The 18,722-nt window shown below is 34.5% G+C and overlaps 1 protein-coding gene, 1 long non-coding RNA gene and 1 pseudogene across 2 annotated transcripts; 2 read left to right on the forward strand and 1 right to left on the reverse strand.

Annotated features, from left to right (window-relative positions):
* Nucleotides 1-1,244: 1,244 nt before the first annotated feature.
* Nucleotides 1,245-3,021, reverse strand: LOC106445614. Its single transcript, XM_013887199.3, has 2 exons — nt 2,362-3,021; nt 1,245-1,677 (listed from the first exon to the last, which is right to left on the reverse strand). The coding sequence occupies exons 1-2, from the start codon at nt 2,805-2,807 to the stop codon at nt 1,395-1,397; spliced, it is 729 nt and encodes a 242-aa protein (XP_013742653.2). The 5' UTR covers nt 2,808-3,021; the 3' UTR covers nt 1,245-1,394.
* A 7,013-nt stretch (nt 3,022-10,034) lies between these two features.
* On the forward strand, nt 10,035-11,418 carry LOC106445615. The gene is made up of 4 exons (XR_001288510.3): nt 10,035-10,274; nt 10,430-10,473; nt 10,567-10,654; nt 10,970-11,418. It is a non-coding gene; the product is annotated as an uncharacterized LOC106445615 (long non-coding RNA).
* A 3,519-nt stretch (nt 11,419-14,937) lies between these two features.
* LOC106449342 lies at nt 14,938-18,021 on the forward strand (annotated as a pseudogene).
* The last annotated feature ends 701 nt before the right edge of the window (nt 18,022-18,722 follow it).

The following is an 18,722-nucleotide window of genomic DNA, read 5'->3' on the forward strand; positions in this document are numbered from 1 at the left end:
ATTGGCAGTTGGGCAGATGATGACCATCACGAAAGCTATGCAGTAGAAACTACAATTCATGAGCCAGGAGCAGACAATCTCTTCATGCAACAATGCAACAGCCCAGCACATCAGCAGAGGGTTATGACCAGTTTCTTATCCTAAGTTCCTACCAAGGACAATTGCTTCGTTTGCAATAGAACTCAGCTTTGAGCTAAAGCTCGTGACAGATTCTTCTTCCGCCATTCTCAAGTTCTCGAACTGAGAGGCCAAATAGTCTAGTCTTGCTCTTTTAACAGTGGATGTTCCCTCATAGTATTCCACAAGCGTGTCCCATGCATTCTTGGCTGAACAACATCCTTGCAAGAGTTAAAACTGATCGGAACTAATTGCGTTAAAGATTTCGGATAGCGCTTTCGCGTTGTTTTGATGCAGCCTTTTCTGCCTTTGTCCATTTAGTTTTAGGTTTAGGTATCTCCTCATTCTCTTCAGTAAATATTGTTGGATCTGTCCATCCTGTTTCAACCATTGTCCAGACGTCTTCCTTAATCCTTTTGAGTCGATGTTTCATGCGTACCTTCCAGTGCCCAAAGTTTTTTTCATCTAACATGAGTGATTTCTGAGCCGCCACACACTCTGTTGTTTCCATGTTCTCCGCAGGATCTCAACCTGTTATAGATATCTAGATCTAGGTAGGTGACATGCTCTGATACCAATTGTAAGAACAAAGAACACATAAGACACAAAATACTAATGAACAAGATTCTTCAAATAATGGTTGTCTTTTATTAGAAATCTCTTAAACAAATTACATTCTTTGTTTAATCAGATTTACTCGACTTCACATTTGTGAATCGACACTGGCCAATTTCTAATCTACCCAACCTTAATCTAACAGCCAAGTTTTCCGGCTTGTTCAACACCCAAAACCTTGTTCAACTTCGATACATCATTGTTTTCTCTCTGCACTCCAAAAACACTGAAAACCAACTCTCAAAACTTGATCCCTTTAACCTCTAAAGCCAATCTTCGTTTTAATCTTGATAAGTCTAAATCTTCTTATTCATCATTATCTTTAAGGATTACAACCATTATCTCTTGCCGAATCATAATTAATATCTATAACCAGCAAGATGACGCCACATCATAACACTTTATACTTGTGCAACTATTGCTTCGAACACATTTATTTGCGGACTCCAGGTCTCAACAGTTTTTTCTTGTTTCTTGGTTTCAATTAAACCTTTTTCTTATGGATAGGGAAGTTGGTCGAATAAACCCATTACTGATCTGATGATCTACTTAAAGTTTTTATATATAACACGATAATTTTTTTCTTTTTTGTAAATGGATATAACACGATAATTAAAACACGCAAAGTAGGAAGATGGAGATGTGATTAATTAGAAGGTGGATCATCCTCGGGAGATGAGGGAGCCTACAACTCCGGCGATAAGGGCCGTTGGATCACCAAGCACGGCAGAGATAACGAACTGCACGGCCATTCCAGCGATCTCACAGCACTTCTGGACTTTGCCTTTGCTGCTGCTACGGTGGTGATGCTCAAGGGTGTTCTTCAACGCCAGGCTCTTGCCTTCTATGCGTTTACCACTTTGTCCTTTGTACAGCTCCCGCCAATTCTCCACCAACATCTCCCTCACGCACGCTACGTGGAGATTGTACTTTTTGCAAGACGACCTGTATTTAGTTCATATGTTTTCTACACTGTTACATCCTTATCAGTCACAGAAATTATAATTTATATGAACCCCATTTTATAATCTGTTTTACACTGTTACATCCTTATCAGTCACAGAAATTATACTTTTATATAATCAACCACATCTTATAAACTGTTAAATTCAGAAATATTTTTTTTTGTAACAATACTATAGTTTTGCGACAAATAATAAGCTAACGTAGAGTGCACGCTATGTAACTTGTATACCAATTACCACACAAGTTCATTTCCTTAAAGAAAAGGAGAAAGTATTGTGTTTAAACTTTAAATGACATTTGCTTTAAATCCTTGTTTGAATGCCATCGCTTTAATCTTTCTTTTTCCCTAAACATATATTCGGTGTAAAAACGAAGTTCATGTTCAAGAATCAAACTATCGACGTAATCCAAATTTTAACTCAAGTTGCTTTATTAAAAATATTCTTCAGAGATGTTGATTTAGAATATATGCTAATGTTGACTAAAACACCAATGAAAACTTTCACGACAAATACAATTAATTAGGCATGGTATTTTTTCTTTATAATCATAATTTGATATGTTTCGCTTATCTCAAATTAAATATAAAAAAACAAATCAGAATATTTTAAATTGATATTATAATAATAATACAAGAAAAAGAAAAGAACAAAGAAGAGAAACCTGTAACTCCAGCTACGGCCTTTTTTTCCACATCGATGACAGGACGAGCTAACGTTGCGGTAAAGGAAGAGCTTGGTCTCTCCATCGTCCAAAACCATAGGAAGCATAGCGCAACACGGGTGAAGATCAAACCCACATGCCCTGCAATGGTACACGAATCCCGACACGTCCTTCTGGCACGCGTTGCAGTATCGTCTTTCATTCCCTGGCGGCTTAGCCAAAAACTGAAACTTACATTTTTTGTAGAACGGATGTGTTATGTTGGCGGAAGGTAACGCGCAGTGTGCATGAAGATCGAAATCGCAGCTTTGATGATCACTGGAGCAGCGATAGCGAGACCCGATCCCTACTTCATTGCAGCCATCACACTTGAAGGGCTTCTCGATGTAGTCGTATTTGAGGTTATGTTTTGGGTGGCTAAAATGAGATATCTCTGCGTATTTCATATTTAGTTAGTTTTCTTTTAGAATAGTTTTATGTACATAAGTTTGGAAAAAAAATCATAATTTATAGAGGGGATTTTTGAGAAGCTTTAATCTGACTTGAAGCATCAAAAAAAAGAAGAGAGTTATCAAGTGGAATCTCTAAGTTGCTGCAAATGTAAGAAAGTCCATAAAGAGAGAATAAGAGTGTAGAATATGATGGTATAAAACTTTTTGCCCATAATTGATGAGACTATATATTCCAAAATAATTCTTGAATTTTTCTAATTTTTTATTTTAAACTTTCTTTTTTCTCCCACTTAAATTATACTCTTCTGAAACGAAGAAAAGTATTTCATTGGGGTCTAGCCGGAGATATAATAACAACTACTCTAACTTGTAAAATTATGTTAAAACTCTATGTCCTTAATGTAAATGTTATGTCTCTCTCATTCATTTAGAAGAGGTTACAGTGAGTATATATACAAGAGACGTCTAGGTTACGTAGAGTTAATGTAGTTAGTATAAACAGAGATACGCTATATAGAAGAATTGATATGATGAGATATGCGTATCCTTGACACGCCCCCTCAAGATGGAGAGGCTGCAGACACTCCAATCTTGTTCCTGAGTTCAACAAAACGACCGCGGAGGAGGGGTTTTGTCAGCGCATCCGCAAGTTGGTCCTTGGTGTTGACATGAGAAACTCTGAGCATATTGCGCTGAATTTGTCCTCGAATGAAGTGGTAGTCAAGTGCAACATGCTTCGTACGGGAGTGGAAGACAGGATTGGCACAAAGAAATGTTGCGCCCAAGTTGTCACAGAGAATAGTTGGTGGTGAAGATAGGCGGATGCCAAGTTCTGTAAGGAGATTGCATATCCAACGTATCTCAGCTGCGGCATTGGCAATGGATCGGTACTCCGCTTCTGTAGACGACCTTGCGACTCCAGTCTGCTTTTTGGATGACCAAGAGACTGGTGTCTTTCCTGAGTAGATGATATACGCATTAGTGGAGATGTAGTCATCAGTGTCCCCAGCCCAGTCTGCATCCGAGAAACCATGTAGCAAGGGCTTATTGTCTGCTGCAAAATAAACCCCATGTGTAGTGGTGCCTGCAAGGTAGCGGAGTATGCGTTTTGCGGCTTGCCAGTGCTCTTCAGTCGGATGATGCATGAATTGCGAGAGTCTGTTGACGGCAAAGGCGATGTCAAGTCGAGTGAACTGAAGATATTGAAGACTTCCAATGAGTTGTCGATAAGGGGTTGGATCAGACAAGGAGTGACCGCCATTGAGTGTTAGCTTCGGAGAGGCAGCCATGGGTGTTGCCACTGGCTTGGCATCGATCATGTTGTACTTGTGAAGGAGGTCCAGGATATACTTCCGCTGAGATAAGTGTAGTCCTCTGTTCGTGCGATGTGCCTCAATACCCAAAAAATAGTTCAGATCTTCTGGATCTTTGACAGAGAATCTATCAGCTAGCTTCACGAGTATAGTATTGATGAGATCCTTGCTGCTTCCAGTGACTAGTATGTCGTCGACATACACTAGTAAGTAGACGGTTTGCTTGTTGTCTTTATGCATGATGAACAAAGATTCATCGGCTAAGCTGTTTTTGAAGCCAAGCGTGAGTAGGAAAGTCTTGAGCTCAACATACCAAGCATGTGGTGCCTGCTTAAGCCCATAGATTGCTTTACGAAGTCGACAAACATAATCAGGATGGTCTGGGTCAAGGAATCCTGGAGGCTGCTCCATGTACACTTCTTCAGCTAGAGTTCCTTGAAGAAAAGCGTTGTTTACGTCAAGCTGCAGGATGGGCCAGACGCGAGAGACAGCCGTATCAAGTACGATGCGAATCGTTGTGGATTTAATGACTGGACTGAAGGTAGACGTGTAATCCCGACCATACTGTTGAGTATACCCCTTTGCGACGAGTCTCGACTTAGGCCTGCGAAAAGTACCGTTAGAAAAGAACTTATTTTTATAGAGCCAACGACAACCTACAACGTTCTGATGTTGTGGTCGTGGTACAAGCTCCATTGTTTGATTCTTAGCAAAGGCATCTAATTCCTCTGACATCGAGCCACGCCAGATCTTATCTTTCAATGCCTGGTTCACGGTTCGTGGTTCAGGTGGAATATGGGTAGACAGGGCTGCAGAGAGATTGAGTTTGGTGTTGGGTTTAAGGATGTTATTTTTCCGACGAGTGGTCATGGGATGATGATTTGTTGGTTCGGGATTTTGAGTTGCAGGTTGCGACGAGGAAGAAATCGCAGGCAGAGTTTCAGTCGGGAAGACTGAGGTTGAAATGGTTGTGGGCTGAGTTTGGGCTGGTTCGAAATGGGCTTGAGGGGGTTGTGTTTGGGCTGAGGTTTGGAGAGGCTGTGTGGTTTCTGGTTTGGGCCTGGTGGGGTTGCGTAACAGTTTCCTGTATTCCAGACACAGAGATTGCCGGAGAAGACATACCTGAGTCTTGATCGAGATTTTCCTGCAACACAATTGGCGTCGGAGCTGTCGTCGGTTGTCCCTGCTGCAGCGGCGGCGAAGGCGATCTGATGAGTGGCACAATGGTGCGGTTGAGGTGGTTTGATTGGGCGAAGTTTCGGTGGCTGTGGGTTGGAGAGGTGATTTCCGAAACGGGAAGGCTTGTTCATCGAACTGAACATGTCGTGAGACATATATGCGGCCAGACGTGGGTTGGAGACATAAGTAGGCACTCTGGGAGAGTGAGTAGCCAAGAAGAACACATGGAGTTGAGCGGTTCTCCAGCTTGTTGTTGTTGTATGGTCTAAGCCAGGGGAAGCAGAGACATCCAAACGTCCTGAGTTTCTTGTAGTTGGGTGCAACGCCAAAGAGTTTCTGATAGGGAGAAAACATAGAGATCACCGGGGAGGGAAGCCGATTTATTAGATAAACGGCTGTGGCGAATTCGTAGGTCCAATACGTCTTGGGAATCCCAGCATGAGTGAGCAGGGTAAGGCATGTTTCAACAATGTGTCTGTGCTTGCGTTCAGAGATGCCGTTGTGTTCGGGAGTGTGAGGTGGGGAAGTCATGTGAGAGATGCCTGCAGTCGACAGCAGCCCCTTAAGAGCGATGAATTCGCCTCCATTGTCAGAATACAAGGTACCAATTTTGGTTTGAAACTGGTTTTCAACAAGGTTTTTGAAAGGCTGGAAAATTTCTTTGACTTGGGATTTGGTTTTTAGAGGGTAGTACCAGGTATATCTTGTGAAATGGTCAATGAGGATAACATAGTATTTGTAATTGTCGACTGAAATTTGAGGTGAGGTCCAAACATCTGTGAAAATGTATTGGAGAGGTCTAGAAGAAACGACATTGTGTGTAGAAAAAGGGAGTTTGTGTGTTTTATTAATAGGACAAGCAGGACATAAAGTAGAATGAGAAGAAGTTTTTGAATGAGGAAGAGAAAATTGAGAAACAACAGTTTTCAGAATAGAGGCTGATGGGTGGCCTAGGAGAAAGTGCCAGTCTTCAAGTGTGGTTTGAGGCGCAGAAGCAACGAAGAAGGAGGACAAGGTTTTCGGTGAGGCATGCCACTCATACAGATCTCCTTTAGCTTGGCCTTGCAGCAATGGGACCCCCGACGTCAGATCCTTGACCTGAAAGTGAGCAGGGAAAAATTCGACGGAAACTTTATTAGCGTTACACAACCGGTAAATGGAAATCAAGTTCTTGTGAATGTTTGGTACGCAAAGGACATTGGTGAGGTGTAAAGGACGAGATAAAGAGGGAAGAGATAGTGAACCAGTATGAGAGATTTTGAGACCTGTACCATCACCGATGACAACTGCATCATCGCCATTGTATGGCTTGTGTAGGTTCAAGTTGTGGAGATCGCTTGTCAGGTGATGAGTGGCGCCGCTATCCATGATCCAGTGACTGTCCTCATGTTGTGATCCCATCGCAATGTTGGCTTTAGGTTGCCAAGGCGGGTACGAAGAGCCTTCGTAGTTGTTGTTGTTTGACGGCTTGTAGGTGACCAGTTGGTTGCAACGCCGAGCACTATGCCCATATGTGCCACATAGTTGACATTTCCCTTGATAGCCTCTGCCTGCGACGGAGCGGTTGTCACGTTGATTTTGATAGCGTGGGCTGCTGTTCTTGTTCCAGTTTTGAGACTGACGGTTGTGTTGAGACTGAGACTGCTGAGGACGACCACTGTATGGAGCAGTTGCAGTGTTGGCTGTGATCGGGAGAATAGCTGGCAAGGTAGAGACCGTTAGTAGCTTGGCTTCTCGGTTGAGTAGCTTTTCATGAATCTCGATGACTGATGGTGCTATGTTACGTCCTTCAAGTTGGTCAACAGTGGACTTGTACTCTTCTGGTAAGCCTCCAAGTATGTATTCTATCTGATCGTCATGTTCAATGGGTTTGCCCAATAGGGCCAACTGGTCAAACCGGGTAGTGAAACCTTGTATGTACTCATCTATAGATCGAGTTCCTTTTGACCAGTTTTTGATTTGTAGGCGGAGCTGTTGAATATGACCACGACTCGGTTTGGCATACGTGTCTGCAAGTGTTTTCCAGATGTCTGCAGCAGTTTTGGAGGTGGATACCAGTGGCTGAACGGTGGGAGTGATGGATCCAATGAGCCCACTGTAGACCAGTCTGTCTTGGCGCTTCCAAAGCGTGTGTGCTGGGTTGACAGATTGAACTCCATCAATGGTGACGATTGCAGCAGGCGGAGGAACAGAACCATCAAGGTGATCACCTAGGTCATACCCCTCAAGGAGAGCATGAACTTGCAAGCTCCACATCATATAGTTTGTGGCGGAAAGCTTGGTTACGTTTGTCATGTTGATATTAAGAAGGGTGTGAGGAGCAGTTTCAACTGTCTCAGCCGATGTAGTAGACATGGCGAGTTGAAGCAAGAGAGAGAAGAAAGATTGTTAAGAGAGGAAGAGAAGAAGAAAATTTTAGGGTTTGACGGCCTGCTCTGATACCATGTAAATGTTATGTCTCTCTCATTCATTTAGAAGAGGTTACAGTGAGTATATATACAAGAGACGTCTAGGTTACGTAGAGTTAATGTAGTTACTATAAACAGAGATACGCTATATAGAAGAATTGATATGATGAGATATGCGTATCCTTGACACTTAAAAGATAGGTACGATTTGCTACATGAAATACATGACTATATGTCAACATGTCATGAGACTGATTTGGATTTGCCTATTTCTAGACGCTTTTATAGGTAGTTATAGTATTTGACACACCCATCGGGCCACCCTTCTATATATGTCACATGATCATTCGCTGATTTTTTAAAAATGTTTAATTATCCACATTAGTTTGTCCTTCAACTTTACCCCGAACTTTACCCATCGTGGTTATGCATATCCGAACTTTGTAATAGTGCGTATTCCATACCAAACTACATAAAAACTCAAAAAAATATTACATGAACTTTAAGCCTTGTGCCTTTTCCTTCGAGAAATTTACAGTAGTGCATATTTCATACTGAACTAAACAAAAATTCAAAAATACTACATGAACTCTCAAAATCGTGCTTATATATAATTGACCATCAAAAGGTATTATTCAACCATTAATTTATCAAACGACGTTGTTTTCGATAAATTCCGTAAATTTTTAGTTTAAAAATACTACATTTTTAATGACTTAAAAATACTACATAAACTTTAAAAATCGTGTTTACATATTAATTTTTAATTTTACAAAATTTATCTAAAATGACACCATTTTGATAAATCAACAGATGGCTAACATCTTTGATTGTCAATATATATATATAAACACGATTTTGAAAGTTTATGTAATATTTTCAAATTTTAAATTTTACTTAATTTATCAAAAACTACATCTTTTGCCTATGATCTAAAGGCAAACCAACACAAAATTCTAAATTTTTACAATATATTTCAATTTTTAGTAATACTATAAAATAAATATTTAAATTAATAATAATTGGTCTAAATTTTTTTTTTGGATGAAATTTCATATTTATTGATCAATCAAAAGACAAAAAGTTATATACATCTCAATCTAGCTATGTGTGTCCTCTATAAAGAATGCAAAGAATCAATAGCCTTCTAGGGGTTGAGCAGCAGCCACCGAATTGGTCTAAATTTATAAAATAATGATTTTTAAAGTTCAATTAAAACATAAATGATTATATATTTTTTTATAAAACTGTAACAAAAAATTTTGATAATATTTATTTGATTAAAATAAAACTTAAATATCAGTAACTGTTTACAAATTTATACAAAAAATTTACTTTGGTCTAGTAATTAATCTGATCTTACTTGTCCACCAGTATGAGAGTTTAAACCTTCCAAAAATTAATTTTTAATTTTTACAGAATTTATCTAAAATGACATCATTTGATAAATTAACGGATGACTAATATTTTTGAGGTTAATATATATATAAACACGATTTTGAGAGTTTATGTAGTATTTTTAAATTTTACATTTTACGGAATTTATCAAAAAACGACATCGTTTGATAGATTAATGGTTGAATACACCTTTGACGATTAATATATATTAGCACAATTTTGAGAATTTATTTAGTATTTTTGAATTTTTTTTTAGTTCAGTATAATATATGCACTACTATAAAGTTCGGAAAGGAAAAAGGCACCACACTTAAAGTTTATATAGTACTTTGTAGTTTTTATGTAATTCGGTATGGAATACGCACCATTTCAAAATTCGGGAGGAAATAGACACGACGGGTAAAACTCAGGTTAAAATAGGTGCTTTTCCCTCGACATGGGTATAGTGATATCAAACGCACACAATTTTAGGTTAAACATTCAACAAAAGCTAGCTTAATAATATAGATTCTTTAGGTCTTAGATAAAACATTAATTTATTCTGGTCATATCGAAAACATGCCTTCACTTTGATTGGGTTCCAAACTGAAAATATACTGCCTATTAACCGGTAATTTTTTCAAAAGTCATAACTAATGGGTTTGAATTATGCCTCGACATGAATATCAACCAACTAGCAGAGCCCCAAACCGAAGTTTGGCCAATTCGGTCTGCATTCGGGTCATCTTTATATATATATAGAAGAGCTTGAATCCCTCCCATATGGTCCACGTAGGCGGACACGTCAACAATTCGGTCGACGTTGTGACGACACTTGTCCCGCTTTACAAAACACAGCGTTTCATTTATTCTAATTTATTTTTTGTTTGGGCTTTAGATTACAAACGGGTTTTAGATGAAGCTCTGAAAAGCCCATCTCCAAAATAGTTTAGTTTTGTCACTAAACACTTCGTTTTCGATTTCAATGGTTGAACCATTATTCTTCTCCGCCGTCCGGATGTAGGCTCTAACTCTAGGGTTTTGATTCATCTTCTTCCTCAGACCCTGATTTTAATCAGTTTCACCTTTCGTCTTCTTAAAGGCCTCCTTGATTCAATCATACACGATCTACATTAATTGTCTGCTTCTCTCTTGCAAGACAGTGGAAATCTCAGTATAAAAAGGTTACCATTCCTATTCTCGAAATCATCCTACCAACCTATTCAAACATATATATCCCTTTATTTTCTGGAAAATGGCTAGCTCTAATTTAAGTATCCTCCATCTCTTCTTTCTAATTAACTACTCTACGTACATGACTTTTGTCAATTTCTTATAGGAAGGACCAAGAAAAACAAAGCAACGACAATTAACCAAATTTGGGTATATTCTCATCATCTTCTTTTCAGTTTCTCTGTATTTTGTATTTTTGCTTAGATGTTAATGAGAAGAGTTCACTGCTGTATATTTATTTAGATAAGCACTGCAAATGGATCAAGAAGAAACAGAGGCACTCCAGAACCGCATGAAACTATATGTACCTTTCTTACGGGTTTTGATTGTTGTAAGCTTTCATCTTTTGATGATCTGTAGTGGATCATATCTTTAGTTTTGGATAGGCTTTGGTGTTAATTGTTAAATCATTTGTTTCTAACATTGTCTCTCTTCATCCTATAAGCACTCTTCCGAGATTTGTCCTCTTCTCTTTTTCCCGAGTTACAGTGATTTTGCAATTAATCGTTTGTTTTTCTTGGTTAATGTTTAGGGAAAAGCATTTGTTCTATTTGAGACCGTTAGGATCTCTTTCTTAGAGTTGCAGAAAACCACTGCTCTACTTTGTTTTCTTCGCCTGTGACCTTTTAACTTTTCAACTTCGTAGGAGTTCGTCGCGTTGGAGCATCTCAGAATCGCAGATCGTTGTTTGATTATATCTACTGCTGTCAGGCCGCGAGTATGTGGAGCTTGCAGTGTCATGACACTTAGCTTCCCACTTTTTCACACTTAGTTTCAAAAAGAAAAAAAAAGATTGTGTTTAGCGGTTCAAATGTAGTCTTGACTTCTCGGATGAGTTGATAAGGAAGATGGAGCTTAGAAGCCTCCGTAGTTACTGAGCATGCTGTTAGTAGATGGCCATATTGTTGGGGAATTGTCCCGAGTGTATGCACTGCATTGATTTTATATATGTTAGATTTTTATAGGAACATGCTCATTAGCATGAAAATAATGAGAAGGGGACAAATATAAATTCAAGTGTAAATTCCGGTATAAAACATATTATATTATCTCCACTGAAGAAATAAAATAATATCATATTGTTGGTGGATGTTATGTAAAAGTGTTTTGTTTACTTCCCAGGAAATAAAAATAAACACTATAGGACAACGTTTCTGTAAAATAATTCGATCTTTTGTTTCCTAACAGTTAAAAAAATATTTTGCCAATGATTGGAAAAGAAAAAGTGTAAAATTGTTGTTAATTTTCAAAATTTTAAAATTTTAAAATAGCATTTATTTAATTAAGTAAAAGAATAAAAAAAAGAAAGTTATAAATTTTCTCTCTAAATTCTGGGTTGATCCGGTGAGTTGTTTGGTTGTTTCAATTTTATTTACTACTAAGATCAAATCTACTTAGACATTTAGCCATCATTTTCTATCATTAGTATTTAATTTTCAATTCAAACAAATTTTTAATATCGTTTTCAGTCAGCAGATTATAATATAATGAAAATACATAATTTCTACAAAATAGTTTGATATTTTTTCCCTAACATTTAATATAGTTTGTCAATGATTTGAAAAGAGAAAGTGAAAAATTGTTGTTGATTTCCTAAAATTATAAGTCTTTTAAACATTATTCACTAAACCAAGGAGAAGAATTCAAATAATTTTATTTTTAAATATATATAACCCTAAGAGCATACCAAAAATGTTATGATTCTATCATGCTTTTATGAGATGCGAAAATAAATTATCTTATTTTCTAATGACATTCAGTTTAATTTATCATATACAAGTGAAATTTATCGTGTTTAAATATAAGAAGATAATAACACCTGAAACAACTTTACATGTTGTCGTTCCTAAGGAAATATTTCTAGAAAGAAGCTGATTGGTTTGAGATATATGATTTCAAATTATTCACAAATGTACAAAATAATTGTGTACATTAGTTGCGTTACAAAAGTTTTAATGTTATTTTTATAGTAGAAAATTTATTACACAATCTGAATAATTTATAGGATAAAACATATTAGTGGATTTATGTCTGTCACAGATAAAAAATAACTATTTTTATAATAATTCTTCTATGTCTTTTTCTCCAACATATATATATACTAATGTGCACATTTCTATAATAGTAAATAATGATTACTATATATTATAAAACTAAACATTTCAAACTAAAATAAATATAAAAAATATAATGTTATTAATCAAAGAACGTTGAAGGTAACTGTCATTTTAATTCAACAATTCTACACCATCAAAATAAAAAACAGAATAAAACCTTAAATAAACAATCTTATTAATCGTGAGGAAAAAATTTAGTTAATTATAATGAGAATGAAGCTGAATAACGAACAACAATCAATAAAATAATGATTCATATTCTTATAGAACAAAATATTTTAAAATAAAAACAAATATTAAACAAAAATCAAAGATATTTATTCTAACTATTTAAATTATTTTTAAATTATCATCCCGCCCTCCGTCCGTAGGGCGGGCCGACCCTAGTAATCTATTAATTTAACAAAATTTATAACTAATGTTGCTTTTAACTGGCATTTGGTTTGGTTTGGTATTTACCGGTTTCAGCCCCTTATACATATGAACCAAAATAACTATAATTTATCAAACTGAACTATTTTTTTAAATTAAACTGAAATTAGTCAAAAATTACTACAAATAATATTTTCTATTGATGTCAAAAAAAAATATTTTCTATTTTAACAAACCCTGCTAAATCATTCCATTAATTGAGAAAACATTTAAGAAAAAACGCTATAATTTGATTGGCTGCTTAATTTTTAATTGTGACTAAGCAAAGATGACATAAAATGTCTAGTCATATGTTACTAGGATTAGACTTGCCAAACTTAATGATTAGACAAAAAAATTTGATTTAAATAAAATAAAAACATTACTATCCAATTCATTTCGTAGACAACCCAATAAATTAGTCAAATATTATAGTTAAATAATATTATGTCAATATATGACTATATTCAAGGCTATTAATATACATACAAGTCTAATCAATACTATTACAAAATCATTAACAAATAATATTATGTCAATATATCATTCTATACAACATTATCATATTATAAAATATATATTATAAATTCACATTTAGTCAACTGTATAGTTTTATGTGAAACTATAAAGAATACTATTACTATTTTATAAATATTTATCATATAATTATTTTTATTCTAAATTTTATATACGATATTTATATATATATACGATATTTTATATATTTTATTTATAAGTTATAGTTTTATAATTTTATAAAATATAATATGATATTTTTAACATTTTTTATTATTTATGTATTAGAAATTTATAATAAGATATTTATAGCATGGTTGATATGATTATTTTGTTCGTTCAAAATTTGATACAATATATTCTCTACTCTTTTTTTCCTTATTATTATATTTAATATTTAAATAGCTATAGTGAGATTTATCAATCAAAAATCAGTTGCAATCAAATCACGATATATCTTCTTTCTTAATATCATGCATTCAATATTTAAATATTTATAGTAAAAAAATTCAATCAAAATTCTGGTGAAAGTTAGTCTCGAGGTATTATTTTTTTCCTTTAAAAACATAGTATTTTTTTAAAAAAATTATTATAGAATATTATATTTTATAGATTATCATGAAAGCCAACTTCCATCAATCTATCTATCTATATATATATATATATATATAATAATAAAGTTGAGTTTAGTCCTTCCATATCATCCGGAAGAGAGGGGCAAACGATGACACGTGGCGATTTCTTTTTTAACTCTTTAAAACAGCTTTCCCGTGTTCGCGCCGAAATCAACTGAGACTAAGTTATAGGCTTTTTATTTTAGTGGATCCTTATTTATATGATGAGGCTGGCCCAGTATTGTGTAGGGTTTTAGCAAGACGATGTCGCATGTGGTGAAGAAGACGCCATAACCATTTGTGTACGTACCTATGGAATCCGATCAAAATCTCTGTAACGGATGCAGTTTCTGCTTAACTCCTCCATCAATTGACTCATTAAACTGCATTCAACTTCCTTCCCCTCCGCTCATTATTTGAGCCTCATCATCGTCAAAGGTAACGGCTACAACCTCGAGCTATAAATGAGTATTTTCGATGCACTGTATACCTCCACCGCTCAGATATCTGCAAGATTCAACTTTGTCAAGCATCACCTCGAATTATGTCGACTTCATATGTTCTTTTCGCCGATTTGAAAGCTGCAGATGCTTAAACACCACTGATATCCATCTGCTGAGAAGGTAACCCCTGCAGCTTGATTCGTTACTTATGACTATTGCATACATATCTCAGAAACCTGATTGTCTGACCTTATTTTAGAAAGCCGGTGAGCTGATAGGCGTTGAACTCATCGATTTGAAGATACGTTGGTTATTAATTTCTTTGCTTTCATTTATCAACTTTTCAATTTGATGTTATCTTATTTCACTTCCCCTTATCAGTCTTCGCTAATCCAGACATCAATATGTGTTCACCGGCTTAACACTTCCCGACATCATCTCAGTGAAGGTTTTGTGTACTAGCTCAGTGGTTTCGATGTCATACAGACTCCCCTGTCTCCATTCGATTCAATGATGGTACTTCGTTTGCAGCAAAAACTGAATCGGTTAAGTATATCCCCAGTGAGCTTGAATTTATTATCAATTATTGTATAGACAGTCCATTGATTAATTGGTCTCTCAATTTTGTCTTAATCCAGAACTGCAAAGAAGGGAGTTTTGTTCAGCATTGGAGTGATTTGTTATTTACTACATCTGGTCTTTACTGGTAGAGTAGAGATTCACAATATCGTCAATCTAAGGAACGATGTAGAGAGGCTTCTTGAATGTTAGAACGATGTATTGAGACGAAAACATCAAGAGGTTATTAAGATATGCTGCAATATAGAGAAATTATTAGAATTTCAGGTTGAAGCAGAACTTCAAACTGAGTTTGAACTTCTTCAGATTGGAAAAAAACAGGAGGGTAACTATTCCAAGCTCAAGGTAAACTACTTGACTTTAAAGTCCTTGATATTCAAGCGGTCAAAGATTTGGATTCTTTGTCTCAACTCCAACGCCTAGGCTCCCACATAACATTAATCTTTATTGTCTTCTCTAATGGAACTGTTTTTTCTGAAACGGTTTATATGAGGTTTCAGAGAAGAGTGAGTATTTAGAAGGAACTAGGGTCAGACATATGTGCTCAGAACCATTGGAGGAACAAGGAGTATGTCCTTATGAGCTGGAGACAAGGCTACACAGGCTCATGGAGACGAGACAAAAAAAAAGGAGATAAAAGAGCTGCAGACGGCATTGGAAAACCCTAAGAAAGGCTTCATGTGAGAGAGGCTGAAACTTCTTGGTGGAAAGACACTGAATATATAGTCTCTGAACATAATACCTAAACAGTCTGGAATCAATTTCAATTATCAAAACTTGACGTTCCCCCCTCTCTAGCTAAGTAAAAAAATCCAGTGTTTCAAGTTTAACTAGAAAACAAAAGTGTATGTAATCTTGTGAAGAAGCTGAATGTTAATTAATCGATTTGCCTTAAAATTTTCAATTCCTTACAATTTGCAGGAATTTTAAAAGAAATGTCACGTTTTCGGCAAGGAAATATCATTATGAGATTAACGTTTGTAAATGATTTACAGCTACATTTTACATATAATCCACAAATATTTAAGTTAAAGAACAAATAAAAATTCATAAATACAAGATAATTCATTTATGATTTTTTCTCATGTCTAATCAAACAAAGACCAAATAAGATAAAAGATAAAATAAGAATCGGCTTTCATGATTTTTTTCTTTCTCGGTCATTAAGTTCATAAAATTAACAAAACTGATAGATAACCACATCCAATAATTAATTCGTAATCAAAATATATTCTTAAAATTCAAATTCAGTTATAGCTTCTAAAACATGAGTTATCAATCAAATAATTCAAATCTCTTGCCAATATTTCAGAAAGAAAAAAACAAGTATTGACATTAAAATACAAATAAAATGTATCAAATAAAATGTATCAAATAAAATACAAAAAAGACAGAAATAAAAAATACTAATTAAAAGAGTTTCATAAAATAAACATTTTTATGAATTCAACAACTATAATGCTTATATCCATCACAATCAATAGTTAGACCTAGACAGTTTAGATCAAACTCATGTTTCAAAAAAAAAAAAAAAGCAAAAATATCAACAATAAGAATTAACAACCTTTAACAAAAAGGACTAAAATCCAATCCATAATAATAAACCTTAAAGTAAACATTCACAGATACAAAAAGTGGAGATGAAAGATGTATATTTCTTATGGGATTTTAATTGTAAGATGAAATATATTTACACATATGCCAAATAACAAAACTGAAGGTTTATTCAGTCATAAACACCGGCGATTTCTAAAATATCTTTTTGGTAAATGCGCAAAATTATAATTAAGCATAATTTTTTTAAAATAATATGCATAAATGTATATGTATATGGAAATTAGTTAAGAAATATACTATTTGGAAAATATTATGTATGCTTTGCTAAACAGATAATCTCTAATAAGAATAACAAAACATAAGTAGTAAAGTTATTATCATTTTAAATTGAGAGTAAACTAAATATTTTTAATATGTTTTTTAAGATATTTTTATATTGCTTACTTACTTACTTACTCCAGAGAGAGTTCAACATTAGAAAAATATACCGGAAAACTAGGATGAAAATAAAACAAAAAGAAAGCGAACTATTGTTTGAGGTGCATCAAAAAAAATCACTCTACAAGATTAGAGTAATCATGCTACCATGTTACTTAAAAAATTACGAATACAAAAAAATTACCTTCAACAACATCAAAACATATGTGGCACAAGCTACTACCACAAGCACATAAAAACTGTTTTTATGATTTAAGCAAAAATTAATGGAATAAAAAAAATTTGAACTCATTAGAGAATAAAATATACGAACCCGGCGTGTAGCGCCGGAATACCACTAGTTTACTATATAAACAAGACACTCTCAATAAAAAAAACGAAGCCATTGAACTTTCTTATGCTTTGAAATTTTTTGTTGCTTTTTATTTAGTATACTTATATTATTTTGAATGTTAAGATTATATATTTTCAGTTTGCTGATTTGATTTTTTTATAGGTAGATGAACTATTATAAGTTCCTTTTCAGAGAGGAGATTTGAGGTATTGTGAGAAGTGTTCACATTTCAAACCTCCGAAAGTTCACCATGCCGAGTTTGCAAAAAGATGTGAGCTTAAGGTATTTTCTCTACTGAACACTCATGTCTCTTGCATCATGCCAAACACATCAAAATCGCCCAAACCCATTTTATATTAGGGGAATTTGCCAAATATGACTCAAAACTTGATTTGAAATGTAAACTTATACCTAAACTTGAATCAAATGCAAAACTAACCTAAAAGTCTTGTAAAAATACATCCAACCCTTTGTGACCAAACAAAAAAACAGAACTCATTTTTACGCAAAGGTTTGAGTCTTCTGAGATACTGGAAGTCGTCTTCCAGATAAGTCATCTGGTGTTGTTGATCTTAAAAATAGTTTATAAATTGTTTAAAAAATATTTTGACAAGTGAAAAATAAAAATCATGTAATTATAAACAGTTTTAAGTGATGTAAATTAAAATATAATAAAATTGAATAGTTTTCAACATAGATGAGTGAAAGTAGTTAATCATGATATTCTTTGGTTTAGGGTCTTGCAACATATGTTGTAGTATTGTATGTATTCTTAGGGTTAGCTTTTGGAAATCTTAAATGATTTTTTGAAAAATTAAATTTTTACCTATATGTGTTTATTTATGTGTATAGTAAAACACTTTTTAAGTTTAATTTGATTTTATGAAGTGTTTAGCTAGTTAATTTAGTTTAGAGGTTATGTTTAGGGTCTATACGACTAACAAGTAAGTCATCCAGGAAGTCTTCTATTAGATGACTTACTTGAAAGTCTTCTGAATCGAAAATATTTAACTTAATTGGATTTTTTGTCTCCCTATATAAAGAAAAATTTACATATTTTCTCTCTTCCTCCCAAATGGCTGCAACAAAAATGTAATGTTCTTCATTCTAAAATTCTCCAACCTCTCTCTAATCTCTTTGAACTTATAAACATCAAACTTTATATCAATTTATTGTTTTTTCTCATGTCTTTCTCACTAATTTATCTTTTTTTTTGCAGGTTTTTCATCACATGGTTCTCATCTTCCACTCATTTAAAGGTAAATCTATTAATTTTAAATATGTATTTTTGTGTGTTCTATAAGGAAAGATCTATCTAATTTTTCACTCATTTTCTCTGTTTTTAATTTATTTGAACATTTTTTGATATGCAGGATTTTCAGATCTGGAT

This window comes from Brassica napus, chromosome C7, assembly GCF_020379485.1.
Source record: "Brassica napus cultivar Da-Ae chromosome C7, Da-Ae, whole genome shotgun sequence".
Taxonomy (NCBI): Eukaryota; Viridiplantae; Streptophyta; class Magnoliopsida; order Brassicales; family Brassicaceae; genus Brassica; species Brassica napus.